At 49.8% G+C, this 24,157-nt stretch overlaps 1 protein-coding gene across 1 annotated transcript in view; it reads right to left on the reverse strand.

Annotated features, from left to right (window-relative positions):
• Window positions 1–575: 575 nt before the first annotated feature.
• The window catches only part of TFEB (transcription factor EB), a 233,842-nt gene continuing 210,260 nt past the window's right edge, over window positions 576–24,157 (reverse strand). Inside the window, exon 9 of the mRNA XM_078644733.1 lies at window positions 576–6,517. Coding sequence (XP_078500859.1) covers window positions 6,080–6,517 — 438 coding nt within the window. The 3' untranslated portion in view covers window positions 576–6,079. The remainder of the gene's footprint in view (window positions 6,518–24,157) is intronic.

The following is a 24,157-nucleotide window of genomic DNA, read 5'->3' on the forward strand; positions in this document are numbered from 1 at the left end:
CCGCAACACTGCGCACAAAACAAGAAACCTGATTTGTGACACAAATGCGAAATCCAAAAGTTTGAAACGAAGTTTACCCAAAATACCCAGAACAAAATCAGATCCCAACAGTACAATGGTTATCTTACCGAGGGAAATATACAGAGAAGTCGATCACTGTACTGTGATCTGCCAGTCAAATTTAAGATTATGAATGTCAATTATACTGCGACCATACCGTAAGTGGATAAGAAAAGCCTGACCATTTTACGCTAGTTTTATTATTGTTATTTTTTTGGGTACTGCCATCCAACATATTTATACTCTTATTACGTTGGCTTGCATGGTTTGCAAAGTACTTGTTATGGAAAAACCAAATTATCTGGCAAAAACCAAGATATGCAGGTGGCACTTCGTTCAGTCATAATAGAGTTGTGCTTCGTCTCAGATTCCCTGAGTGTCAAATACACTAGCATGGCATTTTCCACTGTGGCTCCCAGCCTTGCAGAATTCCCTTTCCTGTTTTATTCGTACAGCCCTTGATCTTCCGGGTTTTCATAAAAGGCTTATATCTTTTTTTTTTTTTTTAAATGAACTTTACCTGGCTTAATGGGGACTTTCTTGGGTTCATTGCTGGCTGTATTAGTTAAAAGCTTTTCTTGTTTTAAGTCGGTCTCTTTTTGTTGTATTTTATTTCTTCCGTTTTGTTGGATATGTGCCTTAGTGTTATATTTTTTTTTAATGTATCTTGAAATTGTATGTCGTGGTTAACAATTATTATACAGAACACTGCTACCCTTCGGTTGAGGGCTGGGTTTTGAAATAGGGTAATAATACATTCAAATAATTACAATAAGAAGGTGAGGATGGAGAATCTCCACTTGCTTCTAAAACAGGAGTATAATACAGTTATTACTAGGCAAGGAGATCCACAAAAATAGGTGTGGTGTTCCATGGTTGGGGCTATGCGAATGAAGGTGCAGTTCCTGTCTGTAAAATGTATTTTTTGGATCACCTGAAGGAGAAGATGCACATACTGTAACCAGTCATTGAGATGTGTGAATCTGTTGTCAAAGATGATGAACTCACAGAAAATTTCAAGGCCGAAAATTATTTTAAGGAGCTAGCGTTCCGCTGCCTCCTCTGTGAGACGAGTAGAGTGCAGAGTCGGCATAGTACTGCATTTTATCTCTTACAAGATGAGCAGTAGCTTAGAAACATGGCCATCAAGCAGAGGACTGGGGTGGCTATCCCCTGCGTCTTTGAGTAGGACTCAAAAGAAGAAAAGAGGAGATAGAGCCTTCTCGATTGCTGCAAGTGAACTCTGGAACTCTCTTCCGCAAAGCATGCCATCCCACAGTTGTTGCCTTTCAGGAAACCTCTAAAAACCTGGCTTTATAGACCGATTTTTAGGTGGATTTTCAGTTAGGTTTTAGCACTGGACGGTCGATAATAGCACCTTGACGCCTTTGGGTAAATTAAGCGCTCTATAAATTCAAACTCAATCAAAATCAGGCAGTGGCATGGTTTGCTTTTCAGAATAACAATAAAGGAAGTCTACAGCTTGTTGAGCCATACTATTAATAGTTTAAGTTCAGCACGGTTTGGCAATCTAAAACCCTTTAATTTGTTTCTTTTTAACTTCTAGCCCCAAATATTTTCACTTAGTATTATCATTAATTGTGCGAACTGCCTACAAACTGTGAACCAGGAAATGATCTCAGAGGACAGGAAGTGCAGTGTTGAAATCTATAACAGAGACAAAGATGCTTTGTATTAATTTAGACCCAGTGTGAAGGGTAATTCTTTGGGGAAATATGCTGCATTTCCTTTGGGTGTTTGATGGTGGAATAGATCTAATGACGACACTTCTTTTTCCTTCATAGGGGCTGCTAGGTCTGGGCTTCAGGACTAAAACAGTAGCACTTCACCCAGCATTACTCAACTGAAGTGGTCAAGGCCCTATCTGACTAAGCAAGCAGTGCCATGCGTGGAGGGTCTCTGGCCCCATTATCCATTGGGGAGTGTTAGAATGGTACAAAAGCCTCCTATGTCGGCCCCAAATGATAATCTTAAACACAAAGAAAGGTAAAGGTGTATCAAACTCCTAGCAAGGGACCTATCACATTGATGATTTCTCGTGTTCAAATTCACATTTGGTTTCGACAAAGATGAGGGTTCAGGTTGTTCTCAGGTATGCAGAATGCCAAAGAAAAGCGGGTCTTCATCCCAAGTCCTGATTGTTCCACACTAACAAGGGCAAACTGGGGATTTCTAGGCCCCTGCTCTAAATTCCCTCTCTGACGATGATGTTAATTTTTTATTTATTCTTTGCTTAAATTAATGATTGCCAAATATTTTTAGACGTTGATGTTCATCTTATGAATTGTTCACAAATATCAAAAAATTAAACCGTGAAAATTAACAGAAAAAAGTGAAACAGAGCTGCAAGGACCCCTGGCCACCGTCAGTCCCTCCCACAAATAGAGGTAGTTTTCGATATCTCACCTGTGCCACATATCTGGCACTGTGTGCTCAAAGGGAAGGCCGGGTAGCGCCTTGTGCACCTTTCCACTCGCCTCCCCCTCTTTCTGGGCTTCTTGGAGGCTGAATGCCGCAGACAGTTCTGAGAAGTATTGTATGACTCTGGGCTTAACCTGGTGACATATAGGAATAACATTCGTGGGGCAGATTTCTTCCCCACAGATTCTTCCAGGTTGAGCTGCAGTCTGTGATTATAAACTGGCGGGGGGAGGGGGTCTGTTGTTTGTTGTTCAAGAGTTGTTGTTCTTTTTCTTTATAGCAGATTAGCAGATAGCAACACAATCGATGTATTCGAGGATGCCCTCGTCCAATATGAACCATGTGAAAAATATATCAAGATGATACTGTTTTGTTTTACAGGATGTGTGTAGTATGAAAAGTCAACCATACTATATTATTAGACTACGAAAAGAAAAATAGAAATTAAATAAAAAAACATTCTTGTGGCAGTACTGTTGTCAATGGGGCCAGACAGATGTCGTATTAGTTTGGATCTAAGCGTGCTGGAATATCAGGAACTTTTAAAAGAGAAAAGCAGCAACCTGTGGGATACCCCTAGGTGTGACCCATACAAAGGACTCAAGCTAGAGCCAGATCAGGTTGAGCATTTGGGCACCCACAACTTTGGCTGTTACTGGCCACCCTCAATTTTGCATTGCCAGCAAATAAGCTAGCCATAAAAAGAAATCGATCTTGCAGAAAATGACAGCCTCACAACAACTCTGATGGTGACGCCAATTCTAGAACCCTCCAGACCCCTCTGCACATCAATCGCATATTAAAAAAGAATCTAGGCTGACCGGTGAATCTTCGCTTTAGGCAGTTCTCTTCCACTGACATCAACTTCTGATAAAGGGACAACAATTATATGAATGGCTGTAGGTGACAAGCATCTGATGCTGCAGCAGCGGACACGGATATGACCGAGAGCTTGTGATGGAACCCGTGGATGCAAGAGCTGGCCGCCTGCTAGTGACAACTAGCAGCTGACCATGTCACAGCGAAGCAGGCTTTAGATCAAGAACCTGACTGGTGATCATGCTGCAATCAGTGGATGGAAGATCAGACTAACGGACAACGTCAAAGCCGCAGAGGCAGTATCTGACCTGCTTCTAATGCTGTAGGCAGAGAATGCATGACCCAACCAGTGGTGTGAGCTGCAAGGAGTGCATGCGGGAGCTCACAAGACTTCAGGGCACAAGCGGAGACCCAACATCAAACCAAGAGCCAGTGGCCTACAGAGTGGACAAATACCTAACCGCCTGTCAGCCGCGCAGGCGCGATCTGACGGGCAAGTGCTGTGGATGCTCGACTCCGCTCTTGGGAGAGTCTTCCACACAAGACAGAAAGCTAGAAAGTCACAGTCCTTAAATACGTTTTATTCTGTTATCTCTGGCCACGTGGAAAAATGTCAAGGAGAATATTAGAAAGAAAATAACAGGGGTTGGTTCAGATACAAGGCTTAAAAACAACCATTTGGTGACAGAAAATGAGGGTTCAAGGAGTGGAAGTAATTTACATGGAGGATGAACTAGCAGTGTACCCTTTGGTCTCATGTTTTCATAAAAAGTTCCACCACAAATTGGCACACGGTCCAGTGACTAAAGGAATTGGGTGAAGAATGCAGGTATTTATTGCAAATACATCCCTCGGCTACATATTCCTAAGGCACAGGGTCTCCACATCCAGGGGAGCATAGAGACCACTTTGGTAGAAGATGCACCGCCCCTTGAGGGTAACTGGCTCAACAACAGAGCTCGGGTGGGTCAGATAAATACAATGGCTTCCATCAGCAGACGCGTAGGGGAGGAAAGCACATCACCTTCCTTTGTCGTGTCCACTGATTACAAGGAAGTGACGGGGCTCAATCATGTCTCTCCTTTCCTCTCCCTACCTGTAGGAGAATTTAACCTCCAAGATGTCTTCTCCAAGTAAGGCATACTCCAAAGCGGGACGATCAGATGAGGGTGCAGTGAAACACACTGGGATTCAAGTGGAGATATCTCTTGAAGGAATAACGTCCCCCAGCCCTGGGCTCCTCTCATATTCCCCAGGCACAGGTGCCAGGGAAGGGTATAAGTGCTGCTTAAGTAAGGCACATATTCACAAGGTACCTCTTCACCAGCATGGGGCTGGGTCTTAAGGCCATTTCAGATTGCTTAGAAAGCTTTAAGTGCAATTCAGGGGAAATATAAGTGCCTTTGTGTATAAAAGGGTTTATATCTTTGGGTGTTTGCTTGTACATCCGATGCAAGAATGCTTGTATTGTGTGTGTGATCTGTACACTCCTGTGTGCTTAGGGATGTGTGTGTGTGTTTATATGCATTCTTGGGTATATTTCCGTACACCTCTGTATGCGCCCATCTTGGTGCATGCTTGAGAATGTAAACACACATGCCTGAGAGCTGATGAGTGAAAACCTCGATACAGTTCTGTATATCCGTGTCTGTGCGTGTATGAGCGTGAATTCCTGTTTATGCCTTTCTACCTTGCTGTAGACTCCGTGCGAGCACTTGGTTCTGGGCATGTAAGTGTGCAGTTAAGGATTGCTTTTAGGTGTTTACTTTGACCTTGAGAGCAGGTGCAGAACGGCAGCACAGTTTCTCTGATAATTCATTAAAGTAAATGGAATGACACCTACCATTCATATTGCTGAAATGTATGTAAAGAGCTAAGATTGTCTCCACAAATGGTCAGTAACTATCAACAGTAGGGATCTGTGACAAAATTGAGGCAACCAATCAGAATCTGTAAGATTGTGGTGGTAGCCAATCAGGACACTGCGCAATGCGGTTCAAACCACTCAGAATCCACAGGAGCGCGGAGGTAACCAACAATGATCAATGACAGTGGTGAAGATCCAGTGAAGATCCTTGAAAGTACAAAGCAAACAAATCAGAATTCAAGGCATATATAAGCCTACTAATGCAGACCCTCGACAGGTTTGAGGTGACCAATCTTTCATCTGGCAGTGCTGAGCGAACCGGTCAGTAACAATAGAACATACAAGGCTACTCGCACATCAGTAGCCTGTATGTGGAATAAATGTATTTACTGGGAGGAGGGAGAGAGGAAGGAACAGCAAAGGAGAGACCAGAAGAAAGATTCGGAGAGCTCAAACGTGTGCAAAGCTAGGACGCGATTCCTCCTGTAGATTGCAGAGGAGAAATCTTGCGCACCGAGCAGTAAGGCACTGTGACAGGGTGGTAGGTCTGTGCAAGTGAGGCAGTAACTCCAAGGGTGTTTCGGGAGAGGAGAGAAAATCTTCAGTGACCCTTGAACTTGGCAGCAACCCTGGACCTCGACTGCAGGAACAACCCCCAAAATCGCACCGGAGGAAAGATGTATAAGCACTCTTGCTTTAAGTTAGGTGTTGTCAAGTCATTAAGCACCACAAAGCAGCCTTGCCGACATCCAGCAGGACACTTGAAAGTATATACAAGTGTGCATCAGGTGACGTGTCCAAAGGAGCATGCATGGTGGGGCTCAACCAATATCCAGGGGAACGTGCCAGGCAGGGCTCCCCAGGGCTGTGCAGGTCAGAGCTGCTATGCTGCTACACCATATCTGACTCGTCCATAGAAAAGCTGCTCCTGCGACTGCTAGCTTTTGAGGCAACCGGAGACATGGTGGCGCTACGAGGGTCAGCAGACAGTGGCAACAAAGCCCCCTCCAACAGCATCTGGTCCAGTTCCTTGTTGGACAAGGAGGGGAAGGATGTGCCTCCTTGGCTGGCCAGTGGATCATGGAAGCTGGTACTGCTGTCGTTAAAGCCCATGGCCTGGCTGAAGTCCAGCTGCTGGTACGTAGACTGAGGCAAAGATACCTGATGCTGCTGCGAGTCTCCCGGCTCTTGAGGCTTTCGCTTGGCCTCAAAGGATCGCTCATCCTGGCTGAACTCCTGCTTGGACATCTGCTGGGCCAGGTCTGCCGCGCTAATACCAGAAGGAGACGAAGTGGGTAGCCCATGCATCTGGGCCTGCATTTCCAGCTCCTGAAGAAGAACAAAATCAGATTACAGTAACAAACTTCATCACAACAGACTTTCAAATCAAGAGCATTTCCATCCAATGTTACCCCTCACAGTACACTCACTAAGTAAAGTTATCATAGCGCCACAAAATACACACAGGCACGCGTATCATATGTGGATGTTGAGATGTGAGTGGAAGAACGAGGCAACTAATGGCTAGAGTCAACCTAGACTGCTGATTGAGAATCTGAAGCAAAACATACAGCGATCAAAAGCAGCATGAGATGCCGCAATCATGAACACACTGCTACCATCCCATCAATCCAGTGGTAGAAGTGGGCGGGATCGGAAGGGCACGGCGTGGCCCTACTTTTTAGGTTTTGCCTCGCCAAAAAGATGCGCTCTGCGCATCTTTTTCGCGCAGGCGAAAACCTGATGAGAATTGTAGTGTGCTTTGGGTCGGCCCTCCTCATTCATTGGCTGGCTCCGTAAATGGAGCCTTGCCATTGGACGAGGGGCCTGTCCGTCAATGCCGGACCAGACACGGGGGCGTTCCCGACATTCTTTGGCTTTTGCCGACGTCACGCGACGCCGGGAACGCCCCCGATTCTGTTCCGGCATTGCCGGCACCTCCCTTGCTCCCCCTCCCTAATTCTGTGGCGGAGATTGCCAGAGTACCGTGCACGTATAGGCAGTCCGTGACGGAGATCGCCAGAGCCCCATGTACTACTAGACACACCAGCTCTAATGCACAGTGGCATAGATCGCCGGAGCACCGTGTACTCCTGGGAACTCTGTGGCGGAGATTGCCAGAGCCCCGTACACTCCTAGGCAGTCCTAGGCAGTCTGTGACGGAGATTGCCAGAGCCCCGTGTACTGAGTGGGCCGCGGCTGACGGAGAGCGCAGAGCGCTCAGGCCCCCACCCCTCCCGTCCCCAGCCCCCCATCCTGAGCTCTAGAGACGGGTCCCCGGCCGCCCAAGAGCCACCGGTGACAGGTCTGAATGTTCTCTTGTCCGGCCCAGGATTGCATGAGCGGACGAGAGAAACAAACCACGTCCAAGGTCACCGTCAGACTAGAACAGCCACCGCGAGACGATTGTCATGAACCAACTCTGTCACGACACGATCGACACCGCTTTCTGTTACATACACATGTATGCACGCACACATGCACCCCCACATGTGTATCACGGATCCCTGCGTTTCTTGGTCACACACTGACACCGAAGGGTAGTGGTGCGTCATGGTGTCCCAGAACTGTCCTTTCAGGAGCACAGTGCAGAGTGGAGCTTCAGAGTGCAGAGTGGAGCTTCAGAGTGCAGAGTGGAGCTTCAGAGTGCAGAGTGGAGCTTCAGAGTGCAGAGTGGAGCTTCAGAGTGCAGAGTGGAGCTTCAGAGTGCAGAGTGGAGCTTCAGAGTGCAGAGTGGAGCTTCAGAGTGGAGCTTCAGAGTGCAGAGTGGAGCTTCAGAGTGGAGCTTCAGAGTGCAGAGTGGAGCTTCAGAGTGCAGAGTGGAGCTTCAGAGTGCAGAGTGGAGCTTCAGAGTGGAGCTTCAGAGTGCAGAGTGGAGCTTCAGAGTGCAGAGTGGAGCTTCAGAGTGCAGAGTGGAGCTTCAGAGTGCAGAGTGGAGCTTCAGAGTGCAGAGTGGAGCTTCAGAGTGCAGAGTGGAGCTTCAGAGTGGAGCTTCAGAGTGCAGAGTGGAGCTTCAGAGTGCAGAGTGGAGCTTCAGAGTGGAGCTTCAGAGTGCAGAGTGGAGCTTCAGAGTGCAGAGTGGAGCTTCAGAGTGCAGAGTGGAGCTTCAGAGTGCAGAGTGGAGCTTCAGAGTGCAGAGTGGAGCTTCAGAGTGGAGCTTCAGAGTGCAGAGTAGAGCTTCAGAGTGGAGCTTCAGAGTGCAGAGTGGAGCTTCAGAGTGGAGCTTCAGAGTGCAGAGTGGAGCTTCAGAGTGGAGCTTCAGAGTGCAGAGTGGAGCTTCAGAGTGGAGCTTCAGAGTGCAGAGTGGAGCTTCAGAGTGGAGCTTCAGAGTGCAGAGTGGAGCTTCAGAGTGCAGAGTGGAGCTTCAGAGTGCAGAGTGGAGCTTCAGAGTGCAGAGTGGAGCTTCAGAGTGGAGCTTCAGAGTGGAGCTTCAGAGTGGAGCTTCAGAGTGGAGCTTCAGAGTGGAGAGTGGAGCTTCAGAGTGGAGCTTCAGAGTGCAGAGTGGAGCTTCAGAGTGGAGCTTCAGAGTGCAGAGTGGAGCTTCAGAGTGCAGAGTGGAGCTGCAGATTCAGAGTGGAGCTGCAGATTCAGAGTGGAGCTGCAGATTCAGAGTGGAGCTGCAGAGTGGAGCTGCAGAGTGGAGCTTCAGAGTGGAGCTTCAGAGTGGAGCTTCAGAGTGGAGCTTCAGAGTGCAGAGTGGAGCTTCAGAGTGGAGCTTCAGAGTGCAGAGTGGAGCTTCAGAGTGGAGCTTCAGAGTGCAGAGTGGAGCTTCAGAGTGGAGCTTCAGAGTGCAGAGTGGAGCTTCAGAGTGCAGCTTCAGAGTGCAGAGTGGAGCTTCAGAGTGCAGCTTCAGAGTGCAGAGTGGAGCTTCAGAGTGCAGCTTCAGAGTGCAGAGTGGAGCTTCAGAGTGCAGCTTCAGAGTGCAGAGTGGAGCTTCAGAGTGGAGCTTCAGAGTGCAGAGTGGAGCTTCAGAGTGCAGAGTGGAGCTTCAGAGTGCAGAGTGGAGCTTCAGAGTGCAGAGTGGAGCTTCAGAGTGGAGCTTCAGAGTGGAGCTTCAGAGTGGAGCTTCAGAGTGGAGCTTCAGAGTGCAGAGTGGAGCTTCAGAGTGGAGCTTCAGAGTGCAGAGTGGAGCTTCAGAGTGGAGCTTCAGAGTGCAGAGTGGAGCTTCAGAGTGCAGAGTGGAGCTTCAGAGTGCAGAGTGGAGCTTCAGAGTGCAGAGTGGAGCTTCAGAGTGCAGAGTGGAGCTTCAGAGTGCAGAGTGGAGCTTCAGAGTGCAGAGTGGAGCTTCAGAGTGGAGCTTCAGAGTGGAGCTTCAGAGTGGAGCTTCAGAGTGGAGCTGCAGATTCAGAGTGGAGCTGCAGATTCAGAGTGGAGCTGCAGATTCAGAGTGGAGCTGCAGATTCAGAGTGGAGCTGCAGAGTGGAGCTGCAGAGTGGAGCTTCAGAGTGGCGCTTCAGAGTGGAGCTTCAGAGTGGAGCTTCAGAGTGGAGAGTGGAGCTTCAGAGTGGAGCTTCAGAGTGCAGAGTGGAGCTTCAGAGTGGAGCTTCAGAGTGCAGAGTGGAGCTTCAGAGTGGAGCTTCAGAGTGCAGAGTGGAGCTTCAGAGTGCAGAGTGGAGCTTCAGAGTGCAGAGTGGAGCTTCAGAGTGCAGAGTGGAGCTTCAGAGTGCAGCTTCAGAGTGCAGAGTGGAGCTTCAGAGTGCAGCTTCAGAGTGCAGAGTGGAGCTTCAGAGTGCAGCTTCAGAGTGCAGAGTGGAGCTTCAGAGTGGAGCTTCAGAGTGCAGAGTGGAGCTTCAGAGTGCAGAGTGGAGCTTCAGAGTGGAGCTTCAGAGTGCAGAGTGGAGCTTCAGAGTGGAGCTTCAGAGTGCAGAGTGGAGCTTCAGAGTGCAGAGTGGAGCTTCAGAGTGCAGAGTGGAGCTTCAGAGTGGAGCTTCAGAGTGGAGCTTCAGAGTGGAGCTTCAGAGTGCAGAGTGGAGCTTCAGAGTGGAGCTTCAGAGTGCAGAGTGGAGCTTCAGAGTGGAGCTTCAGAGTGCAGAGTGGAGCTTCAGAGTGCAGAGTGGAGCTTCAGAGTGCAGAGTGGAGCTTCAGAGTGCAGAGTGGAGCTTCAGAGTGGAGCTTCAGAGTGGAGCTTCAGAGTGGAGCTTCAGAGTGGAGCTTCAGAGTGGAGCTTCAGAGTGGAGCTGCAGATTCAGAGTGGAGCTGCAGATTCAGAGTGGAGCTGCAGATTCAGAGTGGAGCTGCAGATTCAGAGTGGAGCTGCAGATTCAGAGTGGAGCTGCAGATTCAGAGTGGAGCTGCAGAGTGGAGCTGCAGAGTGGAGCTTCAGAGTGGCGCTTCAGAGTGGAGCTTCAGAGTGGAGCTTCAGAGTGGAGCTTCAGAGTGGAGAGTGGAGCTTCAGAGTGGAGCTTCAGAGTGCAGAGTGGAGCTTCAGAGTGCAGAGTGGAGCTTCAGAGTGGAGCTTCAGAGTGCAGAGTGGAGCTTCAGAGTGGAGCTTCAGAGTGCAGAGTGGAGCTTCAGAGTGGAGCTTCAGAGTGCAGAGTGGAGCTTCAGAGTGGAGCTTCAGAGTGCAGAGTGGAGCTTCAGAGTGCAGAGTGGAGCTTCAGAGTGCAGAGTGGAGCTTCAGAGTGGAGCTTCAGAGTGCAGAGTGGAGCTTCAGAGTGGAGCTTCAGAGTGCAGAGTGGAGCTTCAGAGTGGAGCTTCAGAGTGGAGCTTCAGAGTGCAGAGTGGATCTTCAGAGTGCAGAGTGGAGCTTCAGAGTGCAGAGTGCAGCTTCAGAGTGCAGAGTGCAGAGTGGAGCTTCAGAGTGCAGAGTGGAGCTTCAGAGTGCAGAGTGCAGAGTGGAGCTTCAAAGTGGAGCTTCAGAGTGGAGCTTCAGAGTGGAGCTTCAGAGTGGAGCTTCAGAGTGGAGCTTCAGAGTGCAGAGTGGAGCTTCAGAGTGGAGCTGCAGATTCAGAGTGGAGCTGCAGATTCAGAGTGGAGCTGCAGATTCAGAGTGGAGCTGCAGAGTGGAGCTGCAGAGTGGAGCTGCAGAGTGGAGCTGCAGAGTGGCGCTTCAGAGTGGCGCTTCAGAGTGGCGCTTCAGAGTGGCGCTTCAGAGTGGAGCTTCAGAGTGGAGCTTCAGAGTGGAGCTTCAGAGTGGAGCTTCAGAGTGGAGCTTCAGAGTGGAGCTTCAGAGTGGAGCTTCTGAGTGGAGCTTCAGAGTGCAGAGTGGAGCTTCAGAGTGGAGCTTCAGAGTGCAGAGTGGAGCTTCAGAGTGGAGCTTCAGAGTGCAGAATGGAGCTTCAGAGTGGAGCTTCAGAGTGCAGAATGGAGCTTCAGAGTGGAGCTTCAGAGTGCAGAGTGGAGCTTCAGAGTGGAGCTTCAGAGTGCAGAGTGGAGCTTCAGAGTGGAGCTTCAGAGTGCAGAATGGAGCTTCAGAGTGGAGTTTCAGAGTGCAGAGTGGAGCTTCAGAGTGCAGAGTGGAGCTTCAGAGTGGAGCTTCAGAGTGCAGAGTGGAGCTTCAGAGTGGAGCTTCAGAGTGCAGAGTGGAGCTTCAGAGTGGAGCTTCAGAGTGCAGAGTGGAGCTTCAGAGTGGAGCTTCAGAGTGCAGAGTAGAGCTTCAGAGTGGAGCTTCAGAGTGCAGAGTGGAGCTTCAGAGTGCAGAGTGGAGCTTCAGAGTGCAGAGTGGAGCTTCAGAGTGCAGAGTGGAGCTTCAGAGTGCAGAGTGGAGCTTCAGAGTGCAGATTCAGAGTGCAGAGTGGAGCTTCAGAGTGCAGAGTGGAGCTTCAGAGTGGAGCTTCAGAGTGGAGCTTCAGAGTGGAGCTTCAGAGTGGAGCTTCAGAGTGGAGCTTCAGAGTGCAGAGTGGAGCTTCAGAGTGCAGCTTCAGAGTGCAGAGTGGAGCTTCAGAGTGGAGCTTCAGAGTGGAGCTTCAGAGTGGAGCTTCAGAGTGGAGCTTCAGAGTGGAGCTTCAGAGTGTCAAGAGCAATGCCAATAGCTCTAACTTTAACAAAGGCAAATCCATTGCATTGTAAATGCTTGTTTAGGTTTTGCCTCGCCAAAAAGATGCGCTCTGCGCATCTTTTTCGCGCAGGCGAAAACCTGATGAGAATTGTAGTGTGCTTTGGGTCGGCCCTCCTCATTCATTGGCTGGCTCCGTAAATGGAGCCTTGCCATTGGACGAGGGGCCTGTCCGTCAATGCCGGACCAGACACGGGGGCGTTCCCGACATTCTTTGGCTTTTGCCGACGTCACGCGACGCCGGGAACGCCCCCGAGTCTGTTCCGGCATTGCCGGCACCTCCCTTGCTCCCCCTCCCGCTTGTTTCCTGGTGCCCGCCTTCGTGCTCCGGCCGGCCGTCGTCAGCGTCTCTCCTCCCCCTTTCCCGCCCCCTCCCGCTTGTTATTTCAGTTATTTGCTCAACAAAGAATATTTTGAACCTCTGTATTCTAACCACTGCTAAAATTGGTGCATAAACTATTATAACTTCGTCCGCCAGAAGAAATCGTTTCAGATTCCGAACTAATGCTACGTTTATTTTGCTGTGTATTTACTTATCACTAAGCTCTGGGAAGATTCACAAAATCAAACACTAGGCCGCATATATCCACACGTCGGACCTAATGTCCCGCCATGTTAGGTGTAGCTGGCCGATTCAACACCGTTTGGGCGTGGTTAGATGCTTTGACTCCATTCCCCGTTTCTTATATCCCTGGGTAACTTGCACCCACTCTAGATTTTCGCCTGCATATGGGGAACCTTATATTGAGAGTGCGCAGCAGCAAATATAAGACAGAGGCGAAGTCCGCTTTTCTCACGAATGACCACCAACGCAGCCTCTCCCATCTGGATTTTATGTCCGCTCCCCAGAACATAGAGCAGGTCACGTGAGAAGAAATGTCATAAACAAAGAAAAGGGGTGTCACGAGACAGCTCGTGCGCAGGCTCCCCTTGCAGATGTCAGGTTTAGTCCTTCTTTTCTGTCTCTGTCTGTATTGACAGGTACCGTGGGTTGGCCTGGCTGTCCTAGGGCTGCGCATGCGCTGTTGCTCAGCTGTCACCGCTCCCGGTCTGCGCTGGTGTCGGGCGAGGTCGTCAAGTAGAGCCCGGTGCCTCGCCATGGCTGGCGCTCCCGGGGCCTCAGTTAACCCCTTCCTGAGCGACTCGGAAGAGGAAGATGAGACCGCGGCAGACCTCTTGTCCCCGTCAGGCGGCTCGGAGCCTGCTCTGTCACCAGCTGGACCCCCGGAACCGGCCCCTCCCACGGGCCCTGCAGCGGAGCCGCGCTCGGTGCCGCTGGATGTGCTGGCCGCTCAACTCCTACGGGAACAGCTGGTGCTGACGGCGCTGGAGCTGCACACTGAGCTGCTGGAGAGCGGCCGCGAGCTGCCGCGTCTGCGGGACTATTTCTCTAACCCGGGGCATTTTGAGAGGCAAAGCGGGTGCACTCCGCCCGGAGCCGGCCCCGGGGGCGCCCCAGTGCCGGCCGGGGGGCCCCGCGAGGCCTCGCACAGCGCAGGAGCAGCCGGCGGAGGCAGCCTGAGTAAGTGTTCCTAGTGCATGTGACATCTCTGTGATTAAGAGTGTCAGCGAGGAAGGGGGTGGAACCTGATCGTGAAATGCACAGATCACCAGTGTGCACCCTTGGCACGATTCTGTGTAAGGCATGGTAGTGATGGATGAGTGGGTTGGCCCATCCTTTTGGCTTCATTATTTGTTACCTATCCAAAGAATGATTTTCTGCATCCCCTGTGAGGGCTTGAGGTGCAATGACACCTTTTCCTTCTTCCGGACTTTCTCGCAGCCTGCCCTCTCGCAGCCTGCCCTCTCGCAGCCTGCCCTCTCCCAGCCTGCCCTCTCCCAGCCTGCCCTCTCCCAGCCTGCCCTCTCCCAGCCTGCCCTCTCCCAGCCTGCCCTCTCCCAGCCTGCCCTCTCCCAGCCTGCCCTCTCCCAGCCTGCCCTCTCCCAGCCTGCCCACTCCCAGCCTGCCCACTCCCAGCCTGCCCTCTCCCAGCCTGTCCCCTCCCTGTCCTTTCCCAGCCTGTCCTCTTCCAGCCTGCCCTCTCCCAGCCTGTCCCTTCCATGACCTTTCCCAGCCTGTCCTCTCCCAGCTTGTCCACTTCCAGCCTGCCCTCTCCCAACCTGCCCTCTCCCAGCGTGTCCCCTCTCTGCCCTCTCCCAGCCTGCCCCCTCCCTGCCCTCTCCCAGCCTGTCCTCTCCCTGCCTGTTGTCGTGTCCCGGCAGCAGCAGGCAGCAGGCAAGAGCGTGCACTGCGTCCCCGAAGTAACAGCCCTAAAGCAAGCAAGAAGTACGCCCCCTCCCACCAATCCCTGTTAGGTAGTGGAAACTGTCCAAACTGGGGTGCAGACAGCCCCTCTCACCTTTCAGCCTGGTACCACTGCACCAGCCGCACTACTTCCCTACTGACCATTCTCCACTTCAGCCCCGTCTAAATTACAATTCCTGCTTGTGACCCTTTTGCCTGCTTGTGCTCGTTTTCGTGACCCTGTTGCCTGCTTGTGCCTCCGTGTGCCCCTGTTGCCTGCTTGTGCCTCAGTTTTCGTGCCCCTGTCGCCTGCTTGTGCCTCAGTTTTCGTGCCCCTGTCGCCTGCTTGTGCCTCTGTGTGCCCCTGTCGCCTACTTGTGCCTCTGTGTGCCCCTGTCGCCTGCTTGTGCCTCCGTGTGCCTCCGTGTGCCCCTGTTGCCTGCTTGTGCCTCCGTGTGCCCCTGTTGCCTGCTTGTGCCTCCGTGTGCCCCTGTTGCCTGCTTGTGCCTCCGTTTTCGTTTTCGTGCCCCTGTTGCCTGCTTGTGCCTCCGTGTGCCCCTGTTGCCTGCTTGTGCCTCCGTGTGCCCCTGTTGCCTGCTTGTGCTGTGTGGGTGTGTGTGGAAGGCTCTGTGTGGGTGTGTGGAGGGCTCTGTGTGGCTGTGTGTGTGGGGGGCTTTGTGTGGCTGTGTGTGTGGGGGGGTCTGTGTGGCTGTGTGTGTGGGGGGCTCTGTGTGGCTGTGTGTGTGGGGGGCTCTGTGTGGCTGTGTGTGTGGGGGGCTCTGTGTGGCTGTGTGTGCGGGGGGCTCTGTGTGGCTGTGTGTGCGGGGGGCTCTGTGTGGGTGTGTGTGGGGGGGCTCTGTGTGTGTTTGTTTGTGTCATTTGCTAGAGATAAAGCTAGTGGCATTGTAAATGACAATGCCATTTATTTATGTTTAAAAAAAACATAAATAAAAATAATGTCAAGAGCAATGCCAATAGCTCTAACTTTAACAAAGGCAAAACCATTGCATTGTAAATGCTTGTTTATTTATTACAGTCCGTTCCCTTACTTTTTTTATTTTAAAAACATCCCAGGACTGCAGGAATGGTCCATACTTCAAAATGACAGCTTGATCATTCAGCCGTGCTATCTGCCTGCCGCCACTGAGACCAAAACAATGGTCACATCAGGATACTTTGGTGGCCCCGCCCATTCTAGCCACATCTCTGGCTCCGCCCACTGACCTAATCCTCTGGTTATTCCTGCCCCCTGTTCCCCTACTTTTTGTTCCCCACTTCGACCACTGCATCAATCACACCCTTGAGGTGGTCAGAAGCCCTCCAAATCAACTGCAGATGAAACCATGGAATGAATACACCACCCCTAGTGAAGGCAGCTGTGCCTCTGTGCGCTGTTCCATGCTAATTGCTTCTGTAAACAGTATTCGCAACAGAGCGAGCGAGGGCACATTTACAAGTTTTTACACCGTAAACTGCGTTGCATCAGGGTTCTGCCAGGCTGAACACAGTGTCCACTTGTCATACGGTGTTTGTTGGTGAAGTTCAGCCTGGTTTAAAGAAGCACTCGCAATGTTTGCAGGTGCACAACCGGGGCACTGGGTGATGGAGTGATTTCATCAGTGATTCATTTGTTCTAATGGTTGCAGGTGTAAGGCAGCACGACATTTTGGGGACTACTGGGGCTTTATTTATTACAATCTTCAGATTTTGACCCGGAACAAGAGAGAGGAAGGCTGAAAAGGGGAAATGAAACTAGAAAAGAGATAGGAAAAAATGACAACGTGGGAAGCAGGAAATAAAAAGACCCTGCATGAGTGAGATAAAGAGAGAGGAAGTGCAGGGTGGAGGGTGGAGGGAAAAATAGACATTGGGTGGGGTCAATCGCGGCCAGACTTGATATTCGGCAAACCCAGCATTCCACGGCCCTGGCAGCAGGCTCCGACGAAAAACACGGGGCCTGCGCTTGTTTTATTTACAAATCACAAACTCACCACTGGCACTGCTGAAGATCATGTATATTAATGAATAATCAATAATTTGGGAACATGGAGTTAGGCTCGGCAGTTCAGCTGCTAGACCGCTCCTTTCCGTCGAATGTGAATTTAGCTCCAGTGAATAAGGTCGTGCCTTGTCGCGTGTGTGGGTGCAGGTGGGGATTCTCAGAGGCACTTTCTCCGTTTCCCCCTCCTCGCCGTCTATATTAACACTTTCTATACTAACACTTTCAAAATAGTAAAAACCTCGTCCAAGGCATATGCTCGAGTTACAGTGCAACATAACGCGCTGGAAAGCAAATCGAAAATTCAGGTATACAAAGGTGGCAATTACTATAAACTTTGAATCCAGCAATGTACGATTTACACAGACAGCAAGAAAGCTAATTATGGAAGAGACACTTCCTAGAGGCCTGTCCGACACACCTGGAATTCTACTAGTCACAGGGTGAAGAAAGGAAAATATATGACAAAAGGAATGGGGATTGTGGGCACACAGTACCCCGTGAGCTGAAAGGTAGCAAAGTTACCAAAACACAAAAGCACCCGCCCTTTGGCAAGGCAAGGGTTGGAGGCTCCTAATGCCCCCTTGCTTATGGAGCATACACAAACCACCATCCCGGTGATTGTGAAGATCAAGGGCGCTTTTTGGTTTTTTAAATGAACAGAGCCAAATTGGGAAGTGTTTAAGATAGGCCCAACAACTTCCTAAATTCTCTCCCGATGTCCATGATCCAGCAAGAGAGCTGAGTGTAAGAAAATGCTGCAGTGGGGAAGGGGCTTTCCAAACACCTCCATGCAGGGGGTCCATTACAGGCAGAACCGGGGCAAGGTGACCAACAAGGGCTGCAGTGGCAGGGAGAGGGCGCCTAGAGGGAGGCATGGAGCACACATGAGCTGCAGGAGGACCGGAGCACAAGGGGCTGCAGGGCTCAGAGAAGGGGCTGCAAGATGGAGGGCACACAGGTGGGCTGCAGAGGAGCACACCGATACCAAACAGGGAGGGGATAGGACTAACAGGCTGCAATAGGTATGGGAGCACAAACTTCAGATTCAGGGCAACGCACACATACGATGTGTGGTGTATAGAAGGGAGGCAGAGGTACACAAAGGGGCTATAGGGCAGATGTAATGCACACAAACAGTATGGAAGGGACACACAGAAAAACTGTAAATTGGCTGGAGGGCACCCACTAACATACACTAATAAGTACCGCAACCATCATACAGCAACACACTCCCCATCAGACGTCCACATAATAAACATCCTTTGTGAACACGCTTAACCTCATAAATCTACACAACTAACATCACACAACACATCCATCAGTTTACGACCACACATTTACCACCATTCATCAACAAAAGCAACATATGTCCACATACCCATCATCCTACAACAAGCATCATACCCCACCATACTCACTACCATACTTCCACGTAAGCAGTCATGTAACAAACATTCACAACCACACATCACACAACCCTCAACAAAAAAGTATCCAAAAACCCATGAAATTCCCTAAAAAAAAAACTACAGTAGATAGAGAGATGATGTTGACTAATGTGGTGTCAATGTCATTACCATAAATACCAAAAAGTCATGCAATTAATGGGTAATAATGCTATTCACACCCCAGTATAGAGCCATTGCGACATCACATACCTTTTAAAAAAATAAGGAACACTGCACAAAATAAGACATCATTAGCGACAGCATACACCAACACCCCCACCATCATAGATACATTACTACAATCAACATCATCTGTCAAAAATATCCCATAATATACCAACACAAGCACCTTCATCTGTGCATCCACCAAACATCAGATGGCAACATCATCAAACCCACAGCCATCATTTACCAAGCTCTACAGATTCACTCCAAAAACCAACTTACACCACCATTAACTTTTTACACACTATACACAAATGATTCGGTCAAGCACTACTGAGCTGTGCTACAACCTTGTACACATTTGTTGGACTTGGCCCTCTCTGTATGGTCACCCCGAAATGTTTTGCCTTCACCACTCCTGTTTTCAGAACTCATTTTTGTTGGCTTTTAGGACTTAGGCGGTGCATGCGCTATCCTCCTAAAACATTGTACAATTGGCTTACACCTGATTGGTACATTTAATTTACTTGTAAGTCCCATATCTATGGTAACATGGGCATGTAAATTAAATGAATGCTACTGTGGGGCCTGAAGCACTCATTGTGCCATCCACTAAAAGTAGCATCTCAAGCATGCCATTGAAACCTGTTGTGCCATTTTAAACTGCCAATTCGACCTGGCTAAATATATATTTTTCAGGCTTAAAGCTTCCTTTTCTAAAACAAATAAGCCACTCCTAAAGTAGGCCCTAAATAGCCCTTGGGGCAGGGTGCATTGTATTTAAAAAGTAGGATATGTGTTTTTAAGTTTTACATGTCATGATAGTAAAAGCTACTAAATTCGTTTTTCACTACTGTAAGGCCTACCTCTCCATACGATAAGATTGGTTTACCTTATTACATTCAATAGGTACTAACCTTTGATTGGGAGCAGGTAGAAATGTCATGTTTGGACTCAAATGAATTGTAGTTTAAAATCCTCTTTGGTGGTAAAGTCGGATATTAGACTACAATTTTTAAAATGCCAATTTCAGAAACTAGCCATTTCCCTGCCCTAAACTTTCTAAGGCCTTCTATGAGTTTCCAGCTGCCTGGGTCTGTTAATTTCTCTCCCATCAGGAATGCATATTCCCCCCAGACAGTGAATAGTGAGGCCTGGGTGTAGCTAGTAAAGGGCCATCCTGCTCAAATGGTAGGGGCAGAGCGGTTTCCTGCCACACTTACATTTCAAAGGACTGCCTCCAGCACCCTCACAAAGGAACTTAACACCAGCCTTTTGTCACCCTAGAGCATTGGAGCCTGGGCAGAGAAAGAAAGGGGAAGAAGGAACTTTCATGATCCAGAGGCGTGGACAGACTAGAAGTTTCCCCCACTTCAAAGGGTGGTATAAATATTGGACCTCCTGAGCCACTTATCAATACACTCCTGAACGTGTGCACATTACAACAGATTATTGCCTTGTTTCCCAGAGGACTGCCCTGCTGCTTTAGGCCTGCCTTGTTTTTCCAGAGGACTCCCCTTCTGCTACCAGAGGACTGATTTGCTGCTTGAGCTCTGCCTTGTTCTTCAGAGGACTGCCATGCCCTTCATCCCATGCTAACCAGAGTGAGACTCCAATGGTCAGTATGCCAACCTCCTATTCTGAGCTACAGAAGCACAACAAGATCCAGATGCCTCCCTGCAAATACCCAGCTAACCTACTGCAACTGGCCTTGTAGCCTCTGCTAATGTGCAATCCTGATCCCCAAGAGGTGCCTCCCCCAGTCCTGGAGCCCTGGCTGGCATTGGTTGAGCTCCTCCTCTGAAATCCTGAAGATATGATTTCTGTGCAACGGATTTTAAGAAGGTAACATTTTAAGCTGGAGTAACCTGGTTTCCGTATACGGGCCGCACTCAATCGTGGTCAGCCTAAACTTGTGACTTTATCCCGGTCCAGCGCAATCAGATACCCACAGTTAGCGCTTTCTGCTTTTAGGTGCGCATTTTACGTCATCCTCCAGTTCTACGGATTAGATTTTTGACATTGTGATCTCATTTCAACTTTTAAAATGTACTCTATATTTCTAAATTAGTTTAGGATTTTTCTTGCCTGTGTTTTCACTTTAGTGCAGTTGTGTGCTACATAAATATTTTACACAGTGTCTCTAAAATAAGCCTCACTGCTTTTTGCCAAGCAGAGGGTTAAGCACATGTTTATTTGGCGACTTTTGTGGGTCACCCTGACAAGGATTGTGGTTGTTACAAAGGGTGGGTGGCAAACTCTGCTCCGCCAGTGGAGTTTGCAGAGTTTTTGCAACTCTGCACTTTGTTTGTAGCGCGAAGTTTGGTAAAAAAAAAAAATCCCCCTACCGCTCGCACAGTGGACTTTACCGGTCGGGTAGTCCGGCAGTGACGGCATGCTGCCACATGCCACTCACAACTAGTATGAACTTGAATCCCTGCATGCTACTCCGCACCAAAGTATCTACAAAAGCTGCTTCAAAACATTACCTCTCAAAACTAGGAGCAAAGTTTTTATTTCGCGTTTTGAAGAGAACAAGAACAAGGCAGAGCATTGCAGACATCATTACAAGACTTACTGGTGTTCCAGAGCCACTCCCCGACACCTGGACTGTGTAGACACCCCCTGCTGCAGGGAGAGAGACTGTTTGTGCCTTGGGCAGAGACCGGCGCACCTGCCTCCGCTGGATACACATGTGCTCCTCTACCTCTCTGGTGCCTGCGGGGCACAGACAGAGCCGACAGCTAGGCCTGGGCAGCTCTCCGTTGAAGAGGGCTCTGAGGAGCAGCGCACATTTGTTGCCACTTCTCCCCTTGGGCCTCTAGGCAGTGAAGGCAGGGTAAGGTGAGGCTAAATCTAGTCCTCCGGTGCAGCCCCAGCTCTCCTCCTCCAGGCACACGATTCGCAGTTACTAAGAAGACCCATCTAAGCCTATTTGGCCACAATAAGTATAATCTGTGGGGAGAGCATGTTCCACGTGCGGCTCAGCGTGAAGAGGAACAGACTGAGTAGGATAACAAGAAGGCGCACAGTGCCTAATCAGGAAATGCTACTGCACTTCCGGGTTCGAGGAAGGTGGAGGAGGGAGACTGGTGGGGGTTGTGAGCCAGGGCAGCAGCTGTAGCAGAAGCATCACAGCGGTCACAGTCCTGCCAAGGATCAGGCAACTGACGTGACACTAACGCATTTCAGTGTGTACTCCGCATTACCGCACTGAAATGCATTTTCACGCATATGCTGTGTGGTGGTTGTCACAGAAAGCTCTTAATAAAACTTAGAATCTGTGGCTTGCCCGTGACTTCGGCGCGCTGCTCCAGCAGGCCTGAGGCTCTCAGCTGAGCCTCACTGAACTGTTACACTGCGTCATAGTGCTTCCAATCCCGTGGCGCGCTCTCACTGTCAGCAAAACGTCATCGCGGTGGACGTCACTTCGCTTCCTACTACTGGAGTGCAGACGGCTCGCTAGTTTATCATGGCCGGAGGGAGGGCTGCATATAATCATGGATGGAGGGACTGAGCACAGGATAATACCGTGGCCAGAGCGCCACAAATAACTGTGGCCTGAGCGCTACAAATAATCACAGCCGGAGCTCTAGATATATTCATGGCACCAGGCCGTGACGCTAGCGGCGCTTCCTGCATTAGCTCTCACAGGCCTGGGCTGTTGTGTGCTGCACTATTTTACCCCCACCCTTCTGAATTCAATATTTTACGGGGCCGGGGGCTGAAGACTGGATGGCCCCGCCCGGGACTCACAGCATCGAGTCAGGACAGTACATCTGCCTGGACCAGTCACCCGGCTTTCACTGGAGGCAGGCCTGGGGGCCGACTGGAATTGCCACGGACCACAGTGGCTACAGCCTGCCTTCAGACAGCTGTAGGCCAGAGTCTACCTGCAATTGAGCGCGCAGGGCCTGCATTAATTAAAGAAGTTATAGGAGACCGGAACCAATCTGCTGCATCTAAAGGTGTCCAGGGGTCTCTCGAGCAGGCATTTGACAGGCATTACCAGGATGATGGTAAGATCACTTTCTTGATATTTTGACGTGGATAGTGACATGTGCTAACCTCCAGCTTTGCGAGGGAAAGGTTGATGTTTTTTCCTGAATAGAGGTCTCAAGTACAGTGGCAGTTTCTGAAATTCGTTTAATGCAAGATCTGTAATACGTTCACAATCCTGAAGCACGGTGGCACTGAAAATCGTAACCTACATTACAGTCCTTTAGCAATATCATTTGAAAAGTAATTCTTGCTAAATACATGCACAAGAAGCTATTTAAAACACTGCCCATTATATTTCATCACCCAGCATCAGTCCACAGACCAGCAGGTACCTGAACTCACTGTCTCTCGAGTGCTGCTCTCTTTGATTCTCTCTCTGTGAATGACTTTCTGGCAGACTGCAGACTGCTCTTACCTGTTTATGTGCTATAGTATATATGAGGTGTTTCCCATCTCTTCAATGCTTGATTTTGCTCATGAATAGGTGTCACTCATAGTTTTTGAAATGTCTCCTAATTACACTGAAATTATGAAAATGTCACACATGCCAATCTGAAACCTTGGCAGCTATGCGGTCACCTTTCCCTCACCCCGCCCGCCAGCGGGGCACATTGCGCATTCTGACGGGCATGGCGGGGTGCTGGTATAAGTGAGAGGCTTTCGGTGCCGGCTGCCCGGTCTGAGGCGCGATGTGATGATGACCATGGACTGCCGGATCAAGTGAGTGACAACAATTGCAGAATGCAGACCTGATTAAAAACAGTTTGTTTAAGCGTGCATACTAAACGCTATGCATATTGCACAGACCTGTTTACGGCTTACGCAGGGTGGCCATTGGGCCAAGCAATACTCTGCCTGCCTTAGTGACGCTGCAGAATTACACACAGAGTGACACTGCGCAAACTCCTCCCAGGCCTGGTTGTTACTTGAGAAGGATTTTTACTCTCCTCAATGAAAAACCCACATTTTTACATTGGTGTTCAGTGGTGGGGTCCACTACTTGGATTTGTGCAGTGCCACTCTGTGATTTTGAGTAACACTAAAATCCCATTCAAGTAACTTGATACCAGACAGTGGTGTAACTAGGCCTTTTGCCAAATGGAATAGCGGGGGGAAGGGTGCTGTCGATTCCTGCTACGACGGCCGCAGGTAAGAGATTGGGGCGGCGGCTAACCCCAAAACTCAGACCGCCCATGGCGGACCGCACCCCCGCCCCGCCCTTGTTACCTCACTGATACCAGATTCAAATTTTTTCAATTCTCCTTGATTGGATTCTTTTGTTTTTTCCAAATTCTCTTCCATTCTACCGGACTTTGTGAATTGATGACTCTGCCTGCTGTAAGCATGGAGTTTCTGCTCAACAACCTGGAAAGCTAAAAACTGTGGCTGACTGTGGTGTTCTATGAGGAATCTTGGTGGGTGTTCCTCCTATCGGGATTCCGTAGAAAGGCAGGCTCAGGCTTCTCTCTCCCAGTGGCGGCTCCTTCACTAAGGTGTAAGAGCATCGCCCCACTGCTCTTTGAGCAGTGCAAAAAAAAAAATGATAATAACATGACGTTATCATTTTATTTTTCACTGCAGACTAAGAGCCAGGTTAGGGCAGGGTGGGGCTGGCCAGATCGGGTGGGGAGGCCAGAGCAGGGGGAAGAGTGGTTTACACTCCCCAAGTTTGCACTCCCTAAGTGCACATGACGGTTTGGTCGGCCCTCTTGGCCCGACCAAATCGTCATGCGCACTTTGCATGTTCTGGTGAGGAACATGCAACAGCTTCCAGCCCCTCCCTGAGCACCGAACTACAGCACTCAGACAAATCACAACACTGCTGTAAAGCAGCGCCATAATTGGCTGGGCGAGTCTGGGAGCCTGGGTGCGTTTGTTCTGTCAGTGTTCTGGCAAAAGAAAAGGATGGATGAGAGGCGTCGGCGTTCCCAGGTAAGTTTCTTTTATTTTTCACCTCAGATTAGAAGGGTTCTGCAAGAAAACAGCAAAACATCTGAGGAGTTTATATTGGAGACATATGAAGTTAATGAGAAAAACAAGGATGCACCCTTCTGTCAGGTGAACATTGGTGGACAAAAGATTAAGGTTATGGTGGATTCTGGAGCCAGACACA

This window comes from Lissotriton helveticus, chromosome 5_1, assembly GCF_964261635.1.
Source record: "Lissotriton helveticus chromosome 5_1, aLisHel1.1, whole genome shotgun sequence".
NCBI lineage: Eukaryota > Metazoa > Chordata > Amphibia > Caudata > Salamandridae > Lissotriton > Lissotriton helveticus.